The sequence below is a fragment of the Centrocercus urophasianus genome, unplaced genomic scaffold (assembly GCF_019232065.1).
Source record: "Centrocercus urophasianus isolate 14NV4802_14NV808 unplaced genomic scaffold, USGS_Curo_1.0 seq_13, whole genome shotgun sequence".
NCBI classification, from domain to species: Eukaryota; Metazoa; Chordata; class Aves; order Galliformes; family Phasianidae; genus Centrocercus; species Centrocercus urophasianus.
The window spans coordinates 7,855,948-7,882,794 of NW_024884475.1; the positions used below are offsets into that span (position 1 = coordinate 7,855,948).

Here is a 26,847-nt window from a genome sequence, read left to right on the forward strand (position 1 = left end):
CCTGTGGGAGCAATTCAAGTCATTGCTTGCCACTGGAGATTCAAACCAGGCATTAGGAACTTGTATACTACATAAAAACCATTTCTCTAGTAAGTATTCTAAGAATAACTTGTTATGGTAGATATGCAGTGTGTACACACTGTACACAGCTGGGTTTCTTTAAAATAGGCTCTTTGTCTCAATTCAGAGCTAAAACCTTTCCAATCCTGAAATAAGCTATGCTGGAATGTGAAGTTAACGTGGATTTGTCCTGACATATTTGAGATGTTATTTAGAACAGATGACCATGCCAATGATGGTTTCTGTTCAGACTCATGATAAGGAATACAGAAATATACTTTATTTTAATGGAGACCCATTTGTTTTCCAAATGAAGGAAGTACAAATTTTCAGTATCAGTTTTACAAGACATTTCTTTTCACGCTTCCCAAGCACTTTAGGTCACAACTTGGGAGCATTAATTATAAAGAGGCATCACAACATTGTTCTTCAGGAATGCCTTTAATGCTTGATCATCTAGAATGCAAATCTGTGGTGGTATTTCTGTTAATACACAGCATGCTGGCACACTTACGTGTGCTAGACTTTTTGCTGCAGCTTTCATTTTTCTCTAAACAAACCATAGGCTTTGTGCCTTAAACCTATTTACAGGTCTAGACTCCCAAAATATCTATCAAGTCAGTGTGATTAATTGCTTAAATTGTATTGATATACTGCACAAGAGATATAAAGATCAAATTATGTTTACAGAATTAATTCATAATTATAGGCATAGCAAATCTTACTAATGGTGCTCACAGATACCACTGTGAATCAACACAAAATTACATATTATACCTGCAACTGTCTTATGTCAAAGGCTCTTGCTAATCAGACAAAGTGTGATGGCTAAGCTTTGCTAAACAGATCTGCTGTAATTAGTGTCAGCTGGAGTTTAATTGGGTCCCTACCAAGCAAGTTCCTTTCAATATCATTTACAGACATACATCAAGACAAAAGAAGCATATTGGGCAAGCATATAATGAACTATATTAAACCAAATAGGAAATGGAACATGAAAATCACAGAAACATCAGCCTTTAATAGATTGAAAGCCGTTACATCCATCACAGCAGTAGCTTTATAAGTGCTTGCAGAACATTTAAGAATCAGTTCAGTGTATATGCAGGATTTCTCTTTAATTGCTAGAATTTCACGTAGTTTGAAAATGAGCACTGGCATATGATGTGGACAAACATTTGAGTTCTCAGCTTGAACTCAGTATGAACTCTAAAAGATTTTTGACTATTGGAATACATGCTAATGTACTACAGGCTTGTACCCGTACACTTCAGTTACAATTCTCTTTCACTCCAGTGAGGCTGTGTCTATATTGCAAGTAATTTAATGCAACAAAAATCAAGCAGCAGATGAAAACAGTTGGTGCTAAGACTTCAAATCTGTGGTTTGCTGGGATTACTTTGGATTAAACCTAGCCTGGTCTTGGGTCTGCATGTTCTCACCACTAACATGGTACACCACTACCAATACAAGCTGGGGGATAAAAGGATTGAGAACAGCCCTGTTGAAAAAGACCTGGGGTACTGGTGGATGATAAGCTGGACATGAACCAACAGTGCCCTCACAGTCCAGAAAGCCAACCATATTGTGGGCTGCATCAAGAGAAGACTGGCCAGCAGGGTGAGGGAGGTGATCCTGCCCCTCTGCTCTGCAGTGGTGAGGCCTCAACTGGAGCACTGCGTCCAGATGTGGAGTCCCCAGTACAGGAGAGACATGAACCTCTTGGAGCACATCCAGAGCAGGGCCACAGAAATGATCCAAGGGATGGAAGAGGCTGAGAGAGCAAGGGCTGTTCATCCTGGACAAGAGAGCCTCTTCTCCAGGTGTGGTGACCTAGTAGTGACCATTCAATATCTAAAAGGGAGCTACAAGAAAGAAGGGGACAGACTCTTTAGTAGTGTCTATGTAACAGAACGAGGGAAAATGGCTTGAAGCTTAAAAGAGGGTAGATCTAGGTTAGATAAAAGGAGAAAGTCTTTTACAGTGGGGGTGGTGAGGCACTGGCACAGGATGCCCAGAGATCTGGTTGATGCCCCGTCCCTGGAGACTTTCAAGGCCAGGCTGGCCCAGGCCCTGGGCAACCTGATGTAGCTGTGCATGTCCCTGCTCATTGCAGGGGAGTTGGACTAGATGGCCTTTAAAAGTCCCTTCCAACTCTAAGGATTCTATGATTCTAAGTAAACTAAGAATTCTGTACATGCTTTCCAAAAATTATCACATAATTTTATGTTATATCCAGTGAGGATTCTTCTAGCCATGGACTATCCCATTCTGAGTGATTGTTAACTTGCTTCCTTAGGAGATATGTGATATAGGGAGAGAGAAGTTGTATGAGGATTTTATGTCTCAAGTCCTACAAGTTCTTCACTGACCATCAAAGAAAAATAGAGCTTGAAAAATCCCTTTTTTTTTTCCCTCTCTGGGTTTCCATTAGAATGTGATGTGGCATCTGAAAATTTATGGGGCTAGCTGCTTTTTGGAAGAGCGTACATGGCTGGCAGATGACTTCATGTAGAGGAGGACTGAATATTTGTCTGATTATAGCCAAGTATTTATAATGTTAATTCAGAAGCAGCTACTGCTGCTTCGTGAAGTAAAACCTCTTGTTATTTCTCTTGTAATGGTATTTACAAGAATCTGGATTTCCATGTAGTGAAAGGTTTTGTTGCTTATTCCCACTGATGATATTTAATCACTGACTATTTATATAAAACCTTACTGTTATATTCTCTTAGATCCCCTGGAATGCAATGCCTCATTGCAATGCAAATAGAAATAACCCATGTTCTCAATTAGATTATATGGTAGAACATAATTTTTAGACTTACAGAATTGTGTTAAAAGTTAAGCTCACTGTTGCAGTGTGTGACTGTATTAAGGAGGGGACAGAAGTGTTACCCCAGTAGACAACATGATGCAAAATGAGAAGCTCAGGAAGTGTCTCAGGAAATCAACTGGCAATGAGAAACCAAGCTACACTGTGCCCTTTTTTAAGAGTTCACAGTTGCATTTAGGAGTGTAGCATGGGTCAAATCTCCTGTGCATCCAATTTCTGAGGATCTGGGGAAACGTAGTCTAGAATGACTGCTCTGAAGAATACCTGCCAATATGAGGAATTTCCTCTTAGCAAAGATGAAGTTAACAAGACAAGCAAAAATATCTTTCTCAAGATGACAATAGTGTTTGGATCACTGGAATCTTGATGCAGACACTTCTGAAGGCAAACTGGTGGTTTTAGCATCAGAAGGAAAAATGCTTCTTCTCCTTTTCCCAACTCCTTGAGAATTACAGCATCACAGAAGAGTTAAGGTTGGCAGGGACCTCTTCATGAGAATAGCATGACCTATGGTGAAAACACCATGGAATAAGACCTGAGAGATGAGGGAGAAGTTCTGTTGTAAAACATTTCCAAAGGACAACCTGTCCCTGAAATTGGACCTGGCACTCACAGAGTAAGAGTTCAACACCAGCTAACAAGGCCCCAGTGCACTCTGCTCTCGGTTATTCCAAGTCCTGTTCTGATTCCCAATAATAGCAGTTGTACTAGTGAAATAGTGACCTCGCACTCTTCAGCTGAGAGAAAACATCAGATCTAGCCTGGTGATATATAGATAATGATGCATGTTCCTTGGTAGATCTGATGTTTACTTTAGCTCTGGATTTGGACAGGGAATCACAACTGGTCATGACACAGAACTGCAGCATGATGGTACCCAGTTCAAGGGCAGTGTTGAGGGAACAAGAAAGTTGGATGTAAAGTAAATCACAATATAAGGTGATACAAACTACATGAAAAAAAATCTGAGTACATTGCACCAGCTGAATGAAAGCAAGCAAAACCAGACAAAAATGTAAACTCCAAAAGACAAAAATCAGCTACAATAGGAGGGAAAAATATAATTGAATAAGACTATCCAATAACTCCTCTCCTATGCCTTACTCATATGCTACACATGGTACCATCAATTGGTCCTCTCCTAAAACCTCTACTTTTAATACATCACCTCCCCATAGATTCTGAATTTGGACATCCAGATTACACAGAGACAAACATCTTGCATTTGTCAAGGAATAAATACAGCAACTGAGATGAATACTAAAGATCACGTTAAGAAAACTCCACAAGCAAAAACCTGCAGTGCTAACATAAGTTTTGCACACGTATTTTTTCTAAAGAATGTCATGTCAGGCTTGAAATATTATCAGATATTGTCATCATGGAATCCTATGGGAAGAAATGATTCTATATTGTTTAGTAATGCTGTTCTGTAAACAAGAAGCAAGCTGTGAAAACCACATCTATTGAGCTATGTGATTTAAACCTGTTTTCAACCAACCTGGTTGCCAGAAGCAGAAGCAAATTCATTACCATCTAAGTAATACATAATCAGATGGATTTATTCCGTAGGTTATTACTTTACATTCTCATGGCTTCTTTTTCATTTTGCAGGCAAGAAGAAAAGAAAAGAAAGTCCCAGTCTGGTGAAAGGCAAATGAAAGATGAACGCATTTTAAATCTGCAGAGAAAAATTGTAGAGAAAGCAATGGAGCGTAAAAAGCAAGCAGGACTCTTAAAGATCACCCCCCAGAAAGCCAAAACTGCATCAAGAAAGGTCTGGAAGTACATAAGGAAAAGAGCTCTGCAGCAGACCTATTCAGAGTTTTGCTGTACTGCCAGCACTGGCAAGGGTGACAGAAGCCATACTGGAGGGACCGTAGCAAGTCCCTGCTTCCTGCATAGGCACAGTCTCCTCAAACCATGGCCTTGACCTCACCTCCCTGCCTCACATTTGGCTGCCACAGACTGGGGTCCATCCACACAATACTTACCTTTCCACTCATGTCAGCACACACTGAAACAGCATCTAACCTCTGTCCCTAATTCTGTCTCACCATCTCACTACATCAAACTGGGATGCTTCCCACACCCAAGGCAGGTTTCAGCTCATCATTCCTTTGATTTTAACCTGACCTTTCCTCCACTTGATCCAACAACATCAAAGCACTGACAGGTTGGTGCTTTCACCAGCCTAATGCTGGTGGCAGTGGTTGTGTTTCCTTGGCAAACATCTGAAGTCAAGTGGTAAGAACTGCTGCTACTGCCGCCCCTGCCACTGCAGTGAACAGTCATGATGGGGTCACATTTTAAAAGCTGTACCAGTCCAGTAAGAAATTAGAACTACATCTCCCAGTCCACTAAAATAATAACTCTTTACTTGTTCTGTGGAAAAGATGAAGCTGAATTCATTGAAGAGGAAAATTGTATTTTTCAAATGCACATAGTTTAAAAACTGAAACTGTGCAATCTTTCAGAGTACCAATTTTTGCAGTCCTCAGAATCCCTATTTCAAGCCACTGCATGTGTAAGTGAATGCTTACACAGAACACCAGGTCTGTTGCTTTTAGCAAATAAAATAGTGAAGAAAGCATTTCCTAAATTGGGATGGCTTTCTGAACTGAGACTTTGAACATATGCTTAATCACTTTGCTGAATGGGGTCCAGTACAAAGTAAAGGCAATAAATGCAGACTTCAAAGGCAAGAAGCTATATAATTACAAATGTGAGACATTTATAAGATAAACAAATTATAAATTCAGACTTTTTAGTACTGATGTGGGTCTGTATGAGTGCTCCTGTGTTGCATAAAAGTGGGAAAAACAAACAAACAAACAAACAAGGCTTGTTTGTTTGTTTTTAAGTTAGATTTTATATTTTATTTATTAATTTTTTTAGCAAAGCTTTAGACAGTTACCCTCCTAAGATGTCACAATATTTTTGTTTATGGCTTGCTTAGTTGTTAAGACATCTGTAAAAAAGAAAAAAAAAAAACAACAGGATAATCTTAAGGTTACTTAAAATTACTTAGATGTTTTGGTGTATCTTCTGTCAGTGCTGTTCAGCTCTGCATTTGGGCTTTGGACCCAAATTCAATTTGCATTTGAATTTGGACCCCGTCCAAATGTTATTACAGGGAAGTAGCTCAGTGCATGTCAGATATGCCCAACAGCATCTTCATTCTAGATGAACTGCATATTGCTGTTAATGGTGTTAGTAAAGCTATAGGAAAAGTGTTTAATTACAGTGCAGTATTTACCTGACATTCAGTTAGTACCTTTTAGGTTCTTCAGTATATTGAAAAGGAGTGAGACTAAACCTGTGTACAACAGCCCCAAATCCAGACTGAGGCTTCAGTTACTTTAGGGATAGCCCTTGAGGCCCAATGGGTTTGTGCTGGTTTAATTGAAAGTAACATTTGCTTGAAAATAACTATTAAAGTTCTTAATAAACAGAATTTATATTGCAATTGGGAAAACTAAGATATTTTCAGCAGTCTGTGGGGACAGAACAAGGGGAAGTGGCCATAAACTGGAGCATAGTGTGTTCCACACCAATATGCAAAGGAACTTCTTCACAGTGAGGGTGACAGAGCACTGGAACAGCCCGCCCAGAGGGGCTGTGGATTCTCCTTCTCTAGAGATATTCAAGACTCCCCTGGATGCCTACCTGTGCAGCCTGCTCTAGGGGGCCTGCTTTACAGGGGGGTTGGACCCGATGGTCTCCAGAGGTCCCTTCCAACCCCTACAATTCTGTGGGGAAAAAAAAAAATATATTAAAAACTACCATTAATTAAAAAAATAAAAATAAAAATACCACGTTCAGTGAAAAATCAGATGAAGAAGTAGCTGTTTTCTGTTGCTTCTGAGCTTTTTTTGGAATGCTCCCTTGTGAACCAGCTTTTAAATCAGCTAACAGCAGAGTGTGATGGAGTTTGTTCATTTGTGGCTTCAAGGATAACTTGATTGCAGAGAAAGAACATGAGGTAGTGGCAGGGGAGCAAGCCATCCCAATAGTTTTCTATCGACCACACATTCTGTGTAGTGTTGCAGCTGTGTACTTCATCATAAACTGAGCAACCCAATTGAGTTCCTTTCCATTCATCATGCCCAAACTGATGATGTTTCCCAGCCGTGTTAGCTGTGCTGCCAGCCAGACAAATTGTCAAATAAAAGTTCAGTGTATCCTCTAAACAAAACCATTATATTCTCAGCAGTCTGATCTTCTGTGTGTCATCTCTACAGGACTCTTTGCAGTGGAGCCGTGGGAAAGAACTGGAAGAGAGTCGGGAAAGGCGGTTCAAGACTCTTCAGTACGGCTTCATGGCCAGAGAAACGGACCAGAAAATGGCTGCCCACGAGGCAGCAAGAAGCAGAGCCACAGCTTGCATCCTGCGCTCCCAAGCAAAATAAAGTACACTTGGAACAAGCCCAGGCCTGCTGGAAATCTCCCAGTGCAACTATTTGCTACAGGGTTGAGTTGTAATCTTTATTTGATCTTTACCATTTTAATAGCAAAATTTGGGTCATTCAGACATAGTAGAATCAAAATGTGTTAATGTTTTATAAGGGAATTCTATTTTTCAGCTGTAATCATATATTTTTTTCTGATTAGAATGGAAAGCTGTAAGAAACCCAAATGGCCGGTGTCTGGGTAAGAATGCTGAGGTCTATATTACTGTCATCACTGTATACTGTGCCATGAGTTGCTGTGTTCACTTTCCTAAAGAATAAAAATGAGGGGGCAAAAAAAAGCAATACTTGTTTACATCAGCATTTTTTCAGCAGCCATGCTCGGCCCAAGTTCCTAACACATCATCTTACATGACAGTAACTATGTGTAACAAGATCACCAGTTTCAACACTGGTTTTAGAGGGTGAAAGAAAATTGTTTGGAAGATTGAGATGACACCATAGCCTACAGTTGCCATAGGCTGCATTCAGCAACCCAAGAGACCATCCCTCTATTTGCAGTCTTCTCAGTCTTTAAACAGTGTAAGGAGGACACAGCGTTGTTGGATCTCTTTAGCAAGCTGCTTGCAGGAAAGTCAGAATTCTGTTACTCACCTAGAAGATAATTTGCCCTCTATGACAATTTCTATACTGTGTAAAACAGCTCTTAAATCACGAGACTTATTCTAGGCACAAAACCAAGGAGGATATAAATCTCAATTAAAGTCTGCACAGCAGTAAGACTACGTAATGTATTTCTATTTCAACGTGATGCCAGTTACTAAGTGTTTAATTAAGGCTATTGCAAATATTTAAATTGAAGGAAAATGCCGGTGACATTAGAGTCAGGCAGCTGCTTTTAGTGCTCCCACAACATTACATTTCTCACTTTTTACTGTAGGAAGTCCAGTGGAATTCTTTTGTTGCCATCTAGCTGTGAGGATCGTTTCCACAATCTGCAAGCTGACAAAATGTGCCTTTCATTCATTGTAAGCACTGCCGTGGTGCACTAAAGCAATGAAGGACTCATTCTCAGTAGGAAGAGATAGGGAACTTATCTCCTAACCTAGGAGAGTGAAAAGAAGGAATGACAGCAGAACTACAGAAAAGAAGCAACCATGACATTATATCTGGCAGAGGAGTGTAAAAGCTTAAAATGACAGACGGTGGGTGGCAGGGAGTTGAACTTCCTTTGTGGATGTTCAGTATTTTGTTGTGTCATATTCCAGAATATGCCAGCTCTTGACTGTAACACCTCTGTTTTCCAAAAACTAGCAATTAACAAGGCTGACACTCATGGTTCAGGATATTGCATAGCTGAGTAGTACTTCTTAAACTTTTTGATGCTGCTTGTTTTTTGAGAATGTTAAGGAAAAAAAAAGTATTGAAGTAAGTGACAGAGAAATTTAAGAAATCTAATATACCATACTCTACTTCCCCCCTTCAGAATTTTTACTGAATTGTACTCAAACTGACTTATAACTATTTCCTTCTCTACGTTTTCCCAGCTTCCAAATGAAAGGGCTGAGGAATCTCAATAATCTAGCTGTGGATTCTTTACCATTGGAAGTGACAAAGAGCCCTGTTCTTGTTACTTGAGGACCTGATGAGCAAATTCATTTTCAGAATTGATGTTTTGAGGAATGTAGAAAATTTTGAGTCTTTGAGGAAACATTCCAATATAATCCTTTTGTCCATTGCCCACTGATTTTATGATGACTGCAGATCTTGCAATAGATAACACTAAAAATACCACAGCTCCTCATAAAAAAAAACATGTATAACTTGATGTTGGAGGCAGACCCTGTCTGAAGCCACTCTGCCTACGGCCACCAGAGCACTTAATATAATATTACTCATTCCAAGAATATGCTACACTGAGACCTAAAGCAACCCAACAGAAAGCTGGCAAAGGCCTGGCAGGACTTGTTAGCTTTGAATTACAAAACCAGCTGCAGTGCTATCAGAGCTGAGTGAGCTTTGAAGCGATACAGCTGCATTCACTGTGCTGCCCCAGTGGCACAGATAACCAATGGCCGGGCTGATTTGCACACAGATAATTGGGAGTCAGCTTGTAAACACAGGGGTGTGAATAATTCATGATTCATTTAAGTGTGTGCCTCTGAGAAAAGAGCATAAGTGGACAAGACTGGTTCTTGAATACCCTATGCAGACACAAAATCAGAAACTTCTCCTGTGGGGGCTTAGCGACAGACTCATTCAGTAAGAAAGCTCTTTCGACGCTGTAAATTTCACATTCTGGAATCACCTGGATAAAAGTGAGAGCCCTTGTTTCAGTGTAAATGACCAGATCACAAAACTTCATCGTGGCCTGAGGGTATAAAGATGCCCAGAATAGCTGTGGAAGAGCAGGAGGTTTAACATAAGGCTGCGTGCTGCCCTAGCACAGCCACTGCTGTGTCGGTGCTTCTTTCAGCCCTGCACCCTCATGGGGAGGCAAAGCCCGAGTGCCAGCTAGGCACTCGCATCTGCCTTAAGCAGTCAGTATTTCTTTGTCTGCACGCAGAGACAGAGAGCGCTGCGTTGGTGTGGCAGGAATGAAACCTTGTGCAAGCTTAAGAACTGTTCACCCAGAAAAGGGGAGAGAAGACTCCAGAAAAGCTGCGAGTGTACGTGCAGAACGGCAGAGAGGCAGGTGGGGGCGGGAGGCAGTCAGCGCAGAGCTGAGGGACAGCGGCCAAAGCAAACCTGCTGACAGCGAGGTGAGGCCGTGGAAACCGCCTGTGCGCTTCTACGGGGAGACGGGCAGAGGAGCGGGACTAATCGCGGCAGAGGCCACAGGGAACGATCCCCGGGGTCTGTGGCCGTGACGAATTTGCCCAGGAAGTGGGGGAACGCCTCCAGGGAGCAGAAGGGACGCAGCCCGGCGCGAGTACGCACAGCCGAGGTCAGGGAGAACAGCTCGCGGGGCGGCTCCAGAGCCGAGAAAGAACCGCGGCTCCCAGCGGCGCCCGGGGCCGGAAGCGAGGCGGGGCCACGCGGATCCCCGCCCCCCCGCCGACGTGCGCGGCGGCCATTCCTCGCGCCGCAGAGCGGCGCTGCAGCCAATGGCGGAAGGGCGGGGGCGAGAGCTGTTCTGCGCCGTTGCCGGGCCGGCGGCGGAAGGTGAGCGCAGCAGGTCGGGCTCGTGCCGCCGGGCCTGGAGCGGCGACTGGCTAAAGTCGCGCGACTCGGCAGGTGAAGGCCGGGAGGGGGCCGCGCTTCTACGGGGCGGTTCTCGGCTGCGGTGGGGGCGGGGCGGCCGGCGCCGGGTCGAGGGGAGGACCGGGCCGCCGGACCGCGGCCGGGCGGGCGTTGCCGTTCTCCGGGGGCCCGGAGGCTACCGCGGCCCTTTCCCCGGGCGGGGAGCGGCCCGGTCCTGCTTGCGGCTCGGGAGCTTCTCGCGGCACCTGCATGCACCGCGGCCTCCGAGCCGAGCGGGGAGCCCCGGCCCGCCGCCGCGGCCCGCGGTTGGGAACGGGGCTCGGAGCCGGCCTGCGCTCTGCACCGTGACGCGGCGCTGCGGGCGGCGGCTGCGGGCATCCCGCCTCCGTCCGTGCCTCCGCGTCTTTCCGAAAGCGAGCGGCGGCCGCCGAGAAAATCCCGCACCGAGAGCCGCGCGCAGCCCGATCTCCCAAGCGGTCCTCGTCGCGTTTTGTTTGCGTTCCCGAAACAGATCGGGCGGCCAAATGGCAGCTCTGGCTGCGTTCCCGCGGCCATGCCTTTATGCCTGCCGGTGGATTTGTGCGCGGTGCCCGGGGTGCGGCCGGGCCGGGGCTGCGCTCGTTCTGGCTCCGCAGCATCTCGTGCCGAGTTCCTGCGGCTCTGCGAGCCTCAGTGCGGGAATCGAGCGCGTTGAGTGGCCGCTGTCGGTGCGGTCTGGAGGAAAACCAGGGCCGCCTATAAAGACGCCTGGGACGCACGGCTGAGGTTTTCAGGGATCTCTGGCCCGGCACTGCGCGAGCAGGGTGCCCAGACCCACGTCCAGGCTGCTTTTGGAACGCCGTCCTGCCAAAAAGGACCTGGGGGTAACGATGGATGGCAAGCTGGACGTGAGCCAGCAATGTGTCCTTACAGCCCAGAAAGCCAACCTGATCCTGGGCTGCACTGTGGCCAGCAGTGTGAGGGAGATGATGCTGCCTTTCTGCTCTGTGTTTGTGAGGCTTCACCTCGAGTGCTGCATCCAAATGTGGAGCCCTCAGTACAGGAGAGACATGGAGCTGTTGGAGCACATCCAGAGCAGGGCCACAAAGGTGATCCAAGGGATGGATCTCCCACAAGGACAGACTGAGACAGCTGGGGCTGTTCAGCCTGGAGAAGAGAAGGTTCTGAGATGACCTGATAGCAGTCTTTCAGGGGAGCTACAGAGAAGGAGACAGTCTCTTTAGCAGTGTCTGTGGTGACAGAACAAGGGGAAATGTTTTCAAGCTAGAAAAATAAAGATTTTGATTGGATGTAGGCAAGAAGTTTTTTGTAATGAGGCAGTGAGATATTGGCACAGGCTGTTGGTCTGAATGGGTTGAATAGCTGAATGGGGCCTTGAGCACCTGATCAAGCTGTAGGTATCCCTGTTCATTGCAGGAGAGTTGGATCAAACAGCATTGGCCTTGAGCACCTGATCAAGCTGTAGGTATCCCTGTTCATTGCAGGAGAGTTGGATCAAACAGCATTGAAAAGATCCCTTCCAACTCAAACAATTCTATAATTCTCTTTTTCTCCAAGGAGAAGACCCCACGCCTCTCTGGTCCTTGTGATGGCTATCCTACATCTCCCAACACAGCAGGACTGCCTGGTGGGTAGGGGAGCTCATGATCTCCAGGTTATGCCTCTGGACCTGGCCCTGGGCAACACTGCAGAGAGAACCACTGGATATATATTTTTTTTATAGGCTCACATCTTTGTTGCTGTTTCATGCTGTTATGAGTGCACTGAGAGGTCTTGAGAGAAGTGAGGAGCTGAATGTGAAGGCACAACCTGTCCTACTCTGATAAATCCCACCTGTGCTGTTTGATTTGGGTGATTCTTTGTGCAGCCAGGAGTTGGACTCAATGATACTTATGGGTCCCTTCCAACTTGGGATTTTCTGTGATTTGTACAGTTGTGTCACTTGTGACTTGCACATACCGAGTCTGACATTACTGCCTTCTGTGCATTGGTAATGTTTAGAATGTTTATGAAGTGAAGTGTTGTTTGTGTTAGTTGGACACAGTGAAAATACTTGCTGCTTGCTTAAGTTGATTTGCTCCAAATCATTCTGAGCATGTGAGAGGTCAAAACTTTGTTCCCAGAGTCATGCAAGAAAAACTTTTGTTTCATACCATATAGAGAATGCAGTTTTTAGAAATGTAATTGAGCCATTAAATGAGGTCAGCTTGAACTCAGTGGAAATATTGACTTATTTTATATTGAAAAAAAAGTTAGTGGGAGACTTAAGCCATAAATATACAAGATGCAATGTTACTCTACTCCTACTATTAACATCCTTTGTTTAGATGGCTTTTCCTTTGTTTTTCTCCAGTATCTACCTGTCCAGAGAAGCTGGTAGCTGTAGTACCAAAATTGTTTATAGGTTGGCTAGAATAAGCCTTGGGCTTCACTGTGACGACAGCAACACTTAAGATTTGGGAGAGGTGAATGACAGAACAGTAACTGCATGTGGAATGAGGAGGGACGAGCAGTTCATTCCAGGAATGCATCGTCCTGCAGTGATGCAATACAAGTTCTCTGCCAGTTGGAAGCATTTATGGGCTTGCTAAGTTATCTGCAAACTTTTTGCATTTAAAAAGAATAGAATCTTGAACTTTACTTGGAAAAAAAAATCCTCATTATTAAAAAAAGTAATAATCCTCATTCTAGGATCTGGAAGTGATTATGCTACAAACATAATAGATAACTTTGTTAATAGCTGCAGCTGGAGTTATTTGATGCTTCTGGGTTGGGGTTGCACCCCCCAGTGCCTGCTTGTGATGCTGGTTGAGCAGTGTGTGCTGGAGGAGGAACTCACAAACCTTACAGGTCGATAGAGCTATCTGGGCCTGTGAGTGGTCCTGGGGCTTTGAAAGCCTTTTAGTGCTAATTAGTGAGCAGGTGCCTAAACGAGCAGGATTTGCAGCTCTTAATTCTGCTCTCATGTTGTGGTAACTTGATCTGTGTTGTACCAAAGAAAGTAAGCTAGGCTTCATTTTTCTTCCTCCTTGTGGTTTGGGTAGTCAGCGCTGGGAGAAGCTTCCTGAGTAAGCCAAGAACCTACTGTAGAAATCTGCAGCCACACAGAAGAGGTTTGTTGTTACAAGACAAACATGTTGCTGGATCAGAAGACATCTTCCACAGTTGGAACAAATTCCAGCAGTCTGGTTTCCTTTGTTAGTGACTCTTGTGGATGTTGGTGGATCTTCTCTTGCTGGGTTGTTTTCAGGTGGTTTTACAGCAGTGAGCTCCCTGTGGTGATCCATCCTCTACGTTCTTCTTTAAAGAAGCTCCCAGAGAAGCTCAGGTTTGAGCCCTTAGCAACTAGAACAGGGCAGGAGCACTGGGGCTTTGTGTAGGCTCTGTATTAAGTGTGGATACATCAGGTTGCTTTAAGAGACTGCAACAAAAATGGTTCCAGCTGTTGGTAATTTTAAAGCTTGTATGAAGATTAATTCCTTATGATCCTCATATATATATATATATACATATAATTTTGTATATATATATATATGTGTGTGTGTGTGTGTGTGTGTGTGTGTGTCAGTATTCCCCAGCTTTTTATACTTAAAGTATTTTTCCAGCTCTGTATCAGAGGAAAGCTGAGGAAGTTGTAGCTTGGCTTTCTGGGTGAAGCTGGCATGCAGAGCACAGTGGCACAGTGAGTTAATGTGCCTCATCTGTTGCTCACCCCATTACCTTCCTGCTGTGGGGGGAGCAGCATGCTTTGCCAACAGTTCAGAAGCTGGCAGATGAAGGTGGTATCTTGTCTTTGAGAAGCTGCAGTTAGAAGGAACACAGCAGTGCCAGGGCTGGGTTTAGGGGACATGCTTTTTATTGACATCCCTCATCCCTTGTGCTGCTTGCTTTCCTTGCTTCAGCTCCCTCTTCTCCCCTTGTCTCTAAAAGCCCCTGGATAAAACCTGTAAGTAATGATTGTGCAGAAGGGAGGTGTACAGCACCTGAAGATTGTGATCATCGAACAGGGCATTGCTTTAGTAAAACAGGATCTTCCCAAGCCTTGGTAAGGTTGAGAGGTGGTGGAAAAGCTTCATTCACTGGGAGGTGAAAAGAAATCTTAACCTGTAAGCAGCAGGATGAGGTGTACACACTCCACCCAGATACAGAATGGTATGGAAATGAGAAAGGTTGTGTGGGTGGGTTCTGTGTGCATGGAGCATCTTTAGGGCTTACTGCTTTGCATACAGGTAGTGGAGTGTGTGAGAGTCAGTGGGCTCAGCAGTGCTCAGATGTGTGCCCATGTTTGTGTCCAGAACTGCACTGGGTGAGCCACAGTTGGGCACCTTATGAACTCTGGCCCTGAGCCAGAGCTGTGAGCAGAGAGCAGTGAGCTCAGCCCTGCAGGGACAGTAGGACTGGGTCATCCAGCAGCTAGCTGCCTGCTGAGCAGGGCACAACCCCTGCCATTGTGACACAGAATGACTCCCGGAGCGTTTCTATGCAGCCATATCTGTTCTCCACTTGCTTTGGGTTCCTTTCAAGCTGCTTGGCTCCCATGTGTTTTAATCTGGCCATGGTTTGGAGAAAAGAGAACTGCTTATCTGTAATTTTTGTTCTCTAAAGATGGCTTCATGGTTATTTCTGCCCCCACACAAACCTTGCCTTCAAATAATCGGTTGTTTTTCAGATAAAGGTTAATTGGGACTCCTTAGTATCTTTCTGGTTTGCTGTTAAACTGACTTACTCTGGCGTTTAGCTAGGCAAGTGAGCTTAAGTGAAGCTGCAGGCCCTGCTCTAAGGGTCTGTGGCTCTGATACTAAACTTGTGGGACTTCCATTCCAGCTCTGGTCAGAAGCTCGTGGCTCAGAAACGACATCCTTAAGTTCGGGTGTATTTGAGAGAACAGGAATTACAGATAGGTAATCTTCTCTCTTCTTTTCTTATAGGTTTGGAAGAACGTCATTCTAAGATACTGAGAAATCTGGACTTTTTAACAGTGTACTACCTAAAGAAATATAAGGAATTGAAAGTTGTAGCTTCCTTGCATTTAATTTTATGGTATTTGTACCTCTTATTTTTTCTGTAACTCTAGATCAAGAAACACCATGAGTACAGTAAGTATTTTACTGATCAATGTAAAAGTGATTCTTAAAATATATTGTTTATCATGTTTGTATAAAGCTTTTTAACAGTTTACTGTAAGTATGGTGTAGCACTAATTTTTCATTTAACGTCATGTTCTGTGATATTTAAAAATCTCTCATCTCTAGGTGCTAGCAGTGTTTCAGAAATACTTGGAGCATGGGTGAAAACTTTAGGTTAGACTGATTCAGATGATTGGCTGAAAGCTAACACCTGATGTAATTGAGCTCATCTTCTCATGTAGACCTTCAGAATGTGGTGTGGCTTTTTCCTTTGTCACTCAGCTGGTGGGAGACCCAACATGATGTCTGCTCCTTGATGCGATCAGTTCAGATAGGAGTCCCCCATACCACTGTTACATTTATGTTGTATTTGGGCTTCTAGCAGTGTGATTTGTCTACCTTGATATGCTGACCTCGATGTTGCAAAAGTGAGGGCTGCGTTAATATTAGTCCTAAAGAACATGCTAAGGGTTTCTTCTCTCTTAGACTCCAAGAAAGCGCCGTGGAGGATCAGCTAACTCTAGGCAAGCTCAGAAACGAAGCAGGCTGATAGCTTCTACCACAGAGATGGCTTCAGAAGGAGAGCCAATAGAACTGGAAGAAAGTGGTAAGCTTTCTTTTTTCCTCTGTGAGAAAACGGGCTGCTCCTGGAGTGCTGGGGATCCGCTTAACATGTGTTTTGCCAGTTTCAAGGCCCCTTGAAGGAGAGTGGAAAGCTATTTATTTAGGAAAGGACATAGTATGGAAGCAGTAAACAGCAAGCCTAACAACAACTGTTTAAGATTGTTACTGGGGTGCAGTGCTTTCATTTCCAGAGATGGGTGAATTAGAATCATAGAATCACCAAGGTTGGAAAAGACCTAAAAGATCACGCAGTCCAACCGTTCACCTATTCCCAATAGCTCCTACTAAACCATGTAATTAGGTAAGAAAGGTGCACACGTGCTGCTCACACATCCAGTTATCTAATCTGATACACTTGGAGTTACTGCAGCTGCTGCTTCAGATAACAGCAAACTAAATTTGGGAACTTACAAGTTTTTAAAAGATATTTAAAAGTCTGTCATCAGTCCCTTGAGGGGAAGGGCCCTGACCAAGTGTGTTTCATCAAACAACCAGAATCCAAAAAAGCTTCTTTAACCTTCTGAGTATTTAATTAAACCGTCTTCTGAAATTTAAGAAAGGAATAGAAGTGGCTGGTGGTCTCCAGGTAAATAAATGGCACCTTCTGGTTTTGCTATGTATTTGGCTTTTGAAAGGTATGTGAGACGTGAGGCGGAACACTTACAGCACTGCACTGGAAAAGACTCTTATAACTCTTATGTCCTGTTTGATTCATGTTTTACAGTGTGATAAGCATTCTCCTTTATTAATGTGTTGCTGTCTACCTCTCACAAGCTACTGCTGTATCAGAAAGTATGTGAGGTCAGTTACTTATGCACTGCAACTTGCAGAAGCTGTTAATACTGTATATACACTGCTGACAGCAAAGCTTGAGTGAAAAGTTGAGTATGTTACCAAAGAGAAGAGAATGGGGCAATGTTGAGTGTTATACGCTCAGCCTGTTATACACTGATGGGTAACTTTCCTCCTGTGATCTCTGATTTGTGTTCTAACATTATGTTTTTAAGCTGGTGAAGAAGTAGTAGATCTCACGTGTGAATCTTCTGATCCTGTAGTAGTTGATCTAACTCACAATGATTCTGTTGTGGTAAGTAGTGGCACGCTTATCTAAATGCTGTAGCAGATGTGTTCTGTGTTGTGCTTGCTGCTGATGGAGTCTAAGGATGAGTTCAAAATTGACTTTTCAATATATGCATTCTTTTGAAATGTGTGTTGACCTGCCTTAGGAGGTCTGTGCAGTACAAGCAAATGGAAATACTTGCTGCAGAAATAAACTTAGGCTTTACAAGACAGGGCCTTGGGTCGTAGCTTACCAGAGCCCTGGTTTTTCAGAAGATGAGCTTCTAAGTAAGTAGCCTACCTTAAGAGGTTAAAGTGTGGCTCTTACTGAGCATTTCAGAGCTCACGTCCAATCCTGGATGGACCTATTAATGCATTTACATCTACAAATACCACCTGCAGGTAATGAGCACAGTCTAAAATAGCTTGTTGCTCCCAGTGTTGGGGTTGTATACCCATCATGGAACATGTAAGTAAATGCCATTTAAAGCTGAAGCTGCATTGAATATTTCAAAGAAAAAGGCTGATGATTTAAAGAGAAAATTAAATAAGTAGCAATAAGTCTTTAGGGTGACAAACATGAAGTGCTCAGGCATCTGTAGGCTGCCTGACCATGGTAGGAACTAGTTAAACTTCTTGCTCTAGGAAGTCTTCAGAAATTCACTTTGTTGTTGTTACTAAAGCTTGAGCAGTATTTGATCCAGTCTGCAGTGTAGTTAATAACACTGGGTTGGGGATGCCACTACTGCCTTGCAAAAACAAGCAGCAGGAATAACAGGGTTTGTTGCTGTACAAGGGGAATGCCACAATCCTTATAGCATGGTTTGCGTTGCCCTGGCTTTGGTTCCACTGAATGTAGCAGTGGGTTGGTTTCTGTTTATTTTTTAGGAGTTTTTAGTGTAATTTGAAGCATTCATGGATATCACACCTGAACCTCTTTTTTGGGGGGAGAAAGACATAAAGCTGTCTCCAGCCTCAATCGAGTTAGGGTACTGAAACTGGGGAGCAGAGCGATTAAGATGTTTCCTAAGCTGCCTCCTTTTCTGTCCCTTAGCAGCAGTAAAGGCAAAACCTGAAGTAATCACTTAATAAATTAATCATTGCTCTGAAACTATTTTAACACTTTGTTAATCAAAATAACATTGTGATATCTTGAAATTCTTATCTTGCTTTGTTGTTAATTGCGTAGATTTCTGGTACTTGTACATAAAACTTTAGTGCATACTAAAATCTAATTTTATTGTTCTTTTCCCTCCCCCGCCGTGTGTATTGGCTCAAGATTGTTGAAGGTGAGTTCCTATTTTACAAGTGATCAAGGAATTGTCCTGAACCTTTTCTTTTCCAACAAACTTAAGCAACATGAATTGAAACTGCTTTCAGAAAAAGACAAAGAGCAATGCTGTGGTACCTGGCCAGTATCTTAGAGAATGGCTTCAATCTTTGTTTCATGGTCTCTGTGAAAGCTAAAGTATCTGAAATAAAATCCATCAAATGTTATCAAAACATATTTTTCTCCTCCACTGCAGAAGTTCCATAAGCGTGAAGTCACTTGGGTTAGCATTTGTAGCAGTGGAATATCTGCTTTGAATAAGACAATGTTCAAAGACCTTATTAGCCTGTGTTGCACTGAAGGAAATGAAGTAGAAAGATATCAAAGTTCATAATATTTTCATTATGTAGTCTGACACTCCTCAAATGCAGTATTGCTTAGTGCTAACAAGTTAGGTATTTTCTACTTCAGGTGTAACTGTAATTGTAGGCAAGGTATAAAAAAAATAATCCTTTATACCTTTCAGACCTTGTTCAATACCTGAGGTGTGTTAGTAAGTTGTTAACTGCTTACTTAGAATGTAATCCATTTGGGGCTCTGAAGGAAGGAAGGAAGTGAAAAAACAACAAAAGAAAAGCCCCACGTGCAATAGAGGCTATAGCTCAATAAGAGCAACTTTAAGTTTTGTGGTTATTTTTGTGACTATAAGTAGGGCTCCGTGATTGGTGTTAATGATGCAGTTGCAAAGAAATAATTCTTGTGTGCAGTTTCCAATGGTGAAAAAGCAAACAGCAGTTCTATAACCTCGGGGTTTTGCAGGCTCGCTGAAATTTTCTGTTCTTGAATGAGTGAGAAACCAAAACAACTACATAATTTAAATGTGTTACTTAAGCATCTCTTCTGTCACTTGTGAAAAATGACTTAACTTTGTGACCAGAGGAATGTTCTGAGGTATGTGTGTGTTTGTACATATGGTCAGTAATCCCCTGAAGCAGCAACTGGCTGCTGGCAATGATATCAGTGCTCTAAGCAGTTTAGGTAGTTGTGGGGGATGGTGCTCCCTTCTAAGCTCAAGCATTATACCATCCTGAACAAAGTGCTCACTGTTACCAAACCTTTTTGCAGCGCTACCTCACTGTGCTATTCAGAAACTTGAGCCTTCTCTACCCTTTTTTATTTATTTTAAAGAATCAAATAGCATTTTTTAAAATTCTTTAAGGTAGTAAAATAGTGTTATAGAATTCTCTGTATGTATTTTATGGTATATCTAACTTAATAAATAAATTGCAGAGAATCAGCAGCGGAGGAGAAATCTCAGATTAAGAGGCCAGCGGCAGTCAGACAGCTGTGTGCTCAGCAGCGATGATGAAGATGAAACAAGAGATAATGATGTGTATGTGACAGATAAAGTGTCTCGAGAGCTGGGACCACTGGAGGATGAAACTGCAAGCTCCAAGTATGTATGCCTTACGACCTAACAAACGTTGAGTTTTGCTGTTCTGTACATGCAGGACTAATTCAGATCATTATGGTCTGGCTTATCTTTGAAATCAGAACTTAGTTTCCACTTCAGATTAATACAGCATAGCATTTCACAAAGTGCCAGAATGATACTGTTTGCACTTCTTGACTAAAAAGCCAACGCAGGATGGATGTACAGCTTTGCACACAACTTACAAGTTAAAGAGATGTGGCAAGGAAGGAGGATTAGTGACAATCTGTGGCTCATGATGTATTGCATTTACTCGTGCCAAGCTCTCGGAGTGCTGTTAAGGTGTGGAAATCTTTTCCACTGATGTAGATGATTTGGTATCACAATTTCCTAGACTATGAATGAAATCAGCTTCCTTGTCTACCTTTGTCATGTGGTCACAAGAGAAAAGTGGTGTAAATATCTTTGAAAATATGTTTTTGGGAGGAAAAAAAAAAAAAGCAGATTCTAATAAGGGCTGTAATATAGGCTTCTGTTGTGCTGTGTGCTTTGGCCATGCTGTCCAGGTTGTATTATCATTAAGTGATTCTCTCTGATGAGGAAATAGGTTAAACCAAACTGCAACTGAAGTGCAATACATAAGAAAAAAATCCGCTCTTCTCTGCATTATATGTACCTCCTAAGCACCTACTTATGCACTTTAAATATAGTCAAACTTAACAACTGACTTAGAGCAGTTACTGAGGAGGGACAGCTGTTCTTATCTCTGACAAGCTTATAACTTTCCGTATCCCCATCTGACCTTATGGCATGAGGTACTGGATCTGAGCCAAGTAAATGGCATTTACAGCACAGCTGATCTGCCTGCTCTAGTTACCAGGGAGTAAAGGATAAGAAGTTAGCAAAAGATGTGCTGATAATCTCTGAAGAGCAGTGGTGGGGGATTTTGTTTTGAATTTTAAGTGGTCTGTCATGATGACAGAGACAACTCAGTGTGATAGTGAGGATATGCTAACTCACCTTCTTTGCATCCCAGTGTCTGCAGGCATTTATATGTGGCCTTAACGCTCAGATTTTGTTAATCCTTTCTTTGGGTACCTTCGACTCAGATCCAGCTCTGTGGCCCAGCAGTCTCCTCTGAGTTAAGACATGCACTGTGATTTAAAAGCAAACCAACATAAAAACCAAACTCACAAATGTATGGATGCTGGCTAACTTATTTCTTCTAAAATTCAGGGAGGCATTTTAAGGTGGACTCCATGACAGCCTCTTTGAGCTCATTTTGGGAAGCAGCTCATCACACTGAGCTTTGAGCCTTGTAGTTTACTAGAGGGCAGTGTGGGGGAGAACAGAAACACTGGTTTTCAGTTATTACATGTGCTATGTGAAGATGCTTGTAGCATGTGAGAACAGTGCTCTTTGTCACTGAATTTGCAGACTTGTTACTTTGAGTTTATTTTTGGTTAATGTAAAAATGTAATGTTGAGATGCCTCAAGCTCGTACTTTTCTGTTAAAGATGGGCCTTCCTGCTCTGTGTTGGCAGGGCTAAAACAACTCAGTGCTGTAACTTTTATCACTGACATGAAGGTGAGGTTATAGTTTCACACTGTAAGTGGCTCTGTGGCAGAGTACAGAGTTGAGTTAGTCTTGCTCACGTGATGATAACGTGAAGGTTATCATCAGTTGTGATGAATTATTGAGTTGGTATTATAGCCTCTGCTTAAAGAATTTGAGTAGTAAAAAACGGAGAAATTAATGGAATTTAATTATGTATGTGAAACTAGGGATGGACTGGTATTACTGGCTGCTTGAAGTTGAGATTATGGGTTGAAGGATATCTCATGCTTTTTATTCTTCTTGTCATTAATGAATTATATAAACTGTTGCTTAACAAGGGAGGTGACAGAATTACAGAATTGCAGGGGTTGGAAGTGGCTTCTAGAGATCATCTAGCCTAATCCCCTGCTAAAGCAGGCTCCCTGCAGAGGCACAGCTCAGTGTCCAGACAGGTCTTGAGGAGGTCCAGAGGAGACTCTACAACCTCTCTGTGCAGCCTGTTCCAGTGCTTTTTCACCAGCACTGTAAAAGATGTTTTTCTGCATGTGCAGTAAAGCCAAGAGTTTATGGTATAAAGTTACTGGAGCTGCTTCTTGTGATCAATTAAAATGAAGATGAATCTGTCCGTGAAAGTGGCAGGAAGCTCTTACTCCTTCTAATAGAAAACAATCAGCACACAGAGATGACACGTTCCCTTATGCAGGGTTGTTTGGTGTGTGGTGTTTGCAGTACAGCTGTCCTGGCAAGCAAAGGCAGGAGGAGGTGCAGCTGTGACCTCAGCTTAGAAACGGCTGCCAAGCTGGTCTTCTGAGCAAAGGGGTTTGGGGGAATGTTTCCTTCTGTTAGTATGTGTTGCTACCCAGGCCTACATGTTGCAGGAACTGAATAACGTTTCCCAAGGCAGCAGTATCATGAGAGCTTCCCCTTGCCCAAGAACCCTGAATGTAGAATGGTGTAGTGTGTAATTCTGGGGCTGCAGTGACCGTGCAGAGCTCTTGGTCCAGTTTTGGCCATGAATTGATAAAACTTGCAATCAGTAGTTGTGATATTCAAGTCATTTATTTGTAAAGAAGCCTCTAAATTTTACCTCTGAAGTGTGTACCTCTAAATTTTATACTAAATATAGTATTTGGATTACATCAAAAAAAACCCTTGTTAGGTAAAGGTAAATGAAGACAAAACACTGCAAAAATTCTTAGCACCTGTTAAGTTTATTTTCTGGTTGCAGCAGGAGCAATCTCTGTAAGGTTGTGACTCTGACCGTGCTAAGGCTGTAACCTGAAATATACTGCTTACACCTAAAATGTAGCTGCTTTTCTAGAAGGTATCTCATTCTTAAAAAAAAAAAAAAAAAAAAAAAAAGAAACAAAAACTCCCATGAAATCATTAACTAGTGTGTCTTGCACAATGAATTAAGAATGAATTAAGAGACATGGAAACAGTTGCAGTAGATAAAAGAGCCGGTGTGAAAATGTGCCCTGTATGATCATTCATTTTATAAGGAAGGTGTTTGTGGTACTTGTATGTTACTGGGTTGGGATATTGCTTAATTAGAGTATAGGATGTGTGAATTTGTCAGCCTCTTTCATTTCTAGAGTGAGCAGTAAATAAAGGACAGCTGCATGGTTCTGTAACACTGATACGATGTCCTGAAGATGGGTGTTGCTGTAGGTGTCCTGCACGGTGTGAGGGCTGCTGTAGGAGGAATGGAAACCAAGAAGCTGTTTCCCTTAGGTGATAGAGACCCAAACTGTTTACTGAATGCAACAATTTGGTGTAGTTTAAGATATGCAGGGATCTTCAGATGAAATGTCATGGCTTGTCAGTGCGGTCAGATGATTATGTGACATTTTATGTTTCAGTAACTCTCAGTGTACTGTGAAATTGATGGATGTATGCTTGTTTCTTTTTATTCCCTTTACAACAAGGCCTTCTGGTACTGTTAGCTGTCCAATTTGCATGGATGGCTACTCGGAGGTAAGGATCCACGTTGTCATTTGTTTTTCTTGTTTTCTTTTCAATGGGAGGGAGAATGGGGAAGAAGGTGAACAGCACAACTCCATTAGGACATGTGGGACGGTACAGACAGCTCGCTTGGAGTGCAGGCGTGGGTTCTAAGGTAAAACTAGGTAGTAGCATGTGCAGGGGAGGAAAAGGTGGTGAGAAGACACTGTGAGTTAGGTTTGTTACTACAGCAGTCATGTACTGATCGTGGGAACCGAAGCGGTGCCAGTAGACTGGCAGAGCTGAATTCCTTGTTTGCCTGCTGTAGGGATCCTGCTTTAACAGGGGTTGGGTGATCTCTGGAGGTCCCTTCCGAGCCCCACAGCTCTGTGAAACACCTGTTGTGGTTTCTTTCCTTCCAGATCGTGCAAAGTGGACGACTTATTGTGTCAACCAAATGTGGCCATGTCTTCTGTAGTCAGTGCCTCCGCGACTCTCTTAGGAACGCCAACTCCTGCCCGACTTGTAGGAAAAAGCTCACTCATAGACAGTACCATCCGATTTATATATGAGTACTTACATTCCTCAGGACAGATTCAACTGGATTTTGGGGAAAAATGTCATGTTTCCAATTCTCTGAAGATTTGAGGAGCAGCAGGTTGTGCACACGTCCAAATAAAACTGATTTTTTTGAGAATAACTTGAGGAAATAACTTTCCTTCTACTTTTTTAATGCCTGAATAAGAGGGGTCTGAATATTTTGTTATTTCTTATTCTTGAAATTATTCCCACAGTTCTGTACAGATATGAAATAGTTACCTTTCAAACAGATGAACAATTTGCCATTTCATTACGCTTTTATTTTTATCCTGAAACATGCTCTTATGTATTGCTTTCTGCTAAATCATCTTTGCCCAGATAGAATAAGTTCTGTAACAGTGGATCATTTCATCATTGACTAAATTGACATCCAGGACAATGCAATAAATTAACCTGCTGTTAACCAGCAATCAGATGGTTGGTTTTCTTTAAGCAGGCAGCTTGAACATGTAGATGTCTTCATGGACTCCATGAGATCTGGAACACATAGCCCAATTTGCAGCATGTACAATGTGAGAATACTGCCAGGAATTCCTGTATTTGAATCACAACACTGAATTTATTTTCTGTTTTCTAATGTGATGAGATGGTCTCTTGGGTTTCCTGCAGTTCTGCAGAGCTCTGTCTCCTTATGGCTGAGGAGAAGGTAGTATCCTCTAGGCTTGCTAGTGATGAATGAGAAGCAAATTGTATGCTTTGCTCTTGTCAGCTGAATACCCAACCACCTAGGCAGATCTTTTTACTGTATCAAGTGTACCCAGTGCAATGCTTCAAATTCAGTCCATTCCCTTCGTTGCTCTCTTCAGTTGCTGTACTGACACACCTGACTGGTTTTAGCCTGATGCACAGGATTAAGGTTTGAATAATTGTAATGCTATAAATTGAGAGGGATGAGGAACTTTATTTAATCTCTTTGCTCTAAAGGCCGTGCATCCTTCTTTGTGTGCGTGATGCTGAGAGATGTGAGCTCCCTGTCCTGGGAGAGAGCTCTTCTGTTGGAACAAGGCAGGAATGCACAGCTTTAGGCACTGTTGTCTGGTTACTATTTTTTTTTTTCCAGAGCAGAGTTAAAAATATCTACTTTAAACCAGCTGAAATCTGCAGGCTGATGTGAAATTCCAGATAAGCTGATGCAAGTAGGATAATAAGCAAGATAATTAAAACTGGTATTTTATGATATATGCTGTAGCCGCATCTGTGAATACTGAAATTCAGTATGTGAAGTAAATCCAGAATGAGACTGTCAGTACCTCTTGGAAAACTGTTGGTAATGAAAAACCTTAGAAGTAGCATTCTGGGCTCTGGGCACAATGTGACTGTGGGATGTGTTCAGTTAGCAGTGGATCTGATGCTTCTTTGCTGACTTGTCCTAAGGATCGGTAGGAAGCCTTTAATTAAACCAGCTCTTTTAATTAGCCATCTGAAGTTCTCAATTGAAGATTGCATCCAAAGAGCCAAGTTTCTTGTTAGGATGTCGAGGGGCGTTACTGGGTGTAATGAAGCATCCCAAACTGTGTTGAGTAAAGGCCAGCTGCAGAACAGCGATACCTTCCCCAGCATGTTTTGGGGAAGCTTGGGTTTGGCCCTGCTACCAGCAAAATGCAGGTCCTGCACTGTGGCAATACTGTAACTACCAAGAAGTTACACTTCTCTCGTTCCTTTGTGCCTCCATGGCAACATGAACTCGTAAGTGAAGGAATAAAGCAGGCTTAGGGCAGCGCAGCGACAGTGAGGGCTGGAAGTTCTGATCCGAAAAGGGTGGAATGATGAAACAGTCCTAAAGGTGACTTAAAATACGAATGAAGAGAAGAAGCAGCCCAACATTAAACTGTGAAAATATTTAAAGGTCGTGAAGGGGGAAAGAACTTCAGGCCAGTTTTCCCTGGGTGGCTGCTGCGTTGGAAGGCTGGTAATGAGAGAGTTTAATGGATTACCTCCGGGTGAGGCTGCGTCACATCCATGCAGCTTCCATAGTTACTAGCTGTAGCCTGACATGACTTTGCACAACTCCCTCTGTGTAAATACCACTTTATAGCTTGTGCTTCAGTAGCCCTAATTGGAATTTAGATACCCAAACTATAAAATATTTAACAAAAAGGGTTTGTTTGTTTTTTTTTTTTTTAGCTTTTGTGTACCCTGTGAAGTGCCACAAATCTGTACATCTTAAACTTTAAGGTCTCAGTATGTGGACAAATGCTAACTTGCATTTTCCTCTTTTTGTTAAAAAGAAAAAGGAAACCCCAATATATTTGCGTTCCAGTGATGTTTCACATTGGCAAGAGCTGATAGATAATATAAAGACTTTTTCCATTCTGTAAATGTATGCCTCGTTGTATATAGTTCGATTTTTCCTGTATTTAATTGTATTCATGTCTGTATGTCACATCTGTGTTGGACTCTGCTGGTAAGAAACAGCTCTTTCAACAGGTGGAAATAAAAAATAATTTGCTCAATTAAGCATTCTTCCTTTGAATTGCTGGTGACACTTCCAAGGATTCCAAAGGACTGCCATGTGCTGGGGCTGCTGCTGGGTGTTGGCAGAGCTCCTGGTGCTGCTTGTGGGTACCATGGCTGTGTGAAACACATCAGGAGGGCGGCAGGGAGCAGCCACTGTCATTTCATTTCTGCTCCAAACAAGCCAGAAAGGTGCCACTGCTATCTAATGCTTTCCTCATGCCCCTGATTTGCCTTCCTTATTCTTTCCAAATGAAGCTCCTGCACT

The 26,847-nt window shown here is 42.8% G+C and overlaps 2 protein-coding genes and 1 long non-coding RNA gene across 13 annotated transcripts in view; 2 read left to right on the top strand and 1 right to left on the bottom strand.

Moving 5' to 3' along the window:
- Positions 1-7,649, top strand: part of CFAP99 (cilia and flagella associated protein 99) — a 49,973-nt gene extending 42,324 nt beyond the window's left edge. For all 5 annotated transcript variants that reach the window (XM_042812070.1, XM_042812073.1, XM_042812072.1 and 2 more), the window contains 2 exons: positions 4,511-4,673; positions 7,141-7,649. In XM_042812070.1, coding sequence (XP_042668004.1) covers positions 4,511-4,673; positions 7,141-7,308 — 331 coding nt within the window. In that variant the 3' untranslated portion in view covers positions 7,309-7,649. The remainder of the gene's footprint in view (positions 1-4,510; positions 4,674-7,140) is intronic.
- On the bottom strand, positions 2,180-10,278 carry LOC122156862. Its single transcript, XR_006167682.1, has 4 exons — positions 10,057-10,278; positions 8,237-8,310; positions 6,566-6,648; positions 2,180-3,403 (listed from the first exon to the last, which is right to left on the bottom strand). It is a non-coding gene; the product is annotated as an uncharacterized LOC122156862 (long non-coding RNA).
- Positions 10,279-10,391: 113 nt separating this feature from the next.
- Positions 10,392-26,582, top strand: RNF4 (ring finger protein 4). 7 transcript variants are annotated; one of them, XM_042811699.1, is made up of 9 exons: positions 10,392-10,473; positions 12,070-12,139; positions 15,337-15,413; positions 16,125-16,245; positions 17,270-17,349; positions 18,601-18,610; positions 19,882-20,047; positions 23,510-23,558; positions 23,948-26,582. In XM_042811699.1, the coding sequence occupies exons 4-9, from the start codon at positions 16,206-16,208 to the stop codon at positions 24,095-24,097; spliced, it is 495 nt and encodes a 164-aa protein (XP_042667633.1). In that variant the 5' UTR covers positions 10,392-10,473; positions 12,070-12,139; positions 15,337-15,413; positions 16,125-16,205; the 3' UTR covers positions 24,098-26,582. The 7 variants fall into 7 exon arrangements, with proteins under 7 accessions (XP_042667633.1, XP_042667630.1, XP_042667629.1 ...); XM_042811696.1 differs by lacking the exon at positions 15,337-15,413 and adding an exon at positions 15,441-15,608; XM_042811695.1 differs by lacking the exons at positions 12,070-12,139; positions 15,337-15,413 and adding an exon at positions 15,441-15,608.
- The last annotated feature ends 265 nt before the right edge of the window (positions 26,583-26,847 follow it).

Excerpts from the sequence above, each read along its gene's own strand:
- RNF4 (XM_042811696.1), top strand. Across the intron at positions 16,246-17,269 it reads AATAGAACTGGAAGAAAGTG|CTGGTGAAGAAGTAGTAGAT; the intron begins GTAAGCTTTCTT and ends TATGTTTTTAAG. Across the intron at positions 23,559-23,947 it reads GCATGGATGGCTACTCGGAG|ATCGTGCAAAGTGGACGACT; the intron begins GTAAGGATCCAC and ends CTTTCCTTCCAG.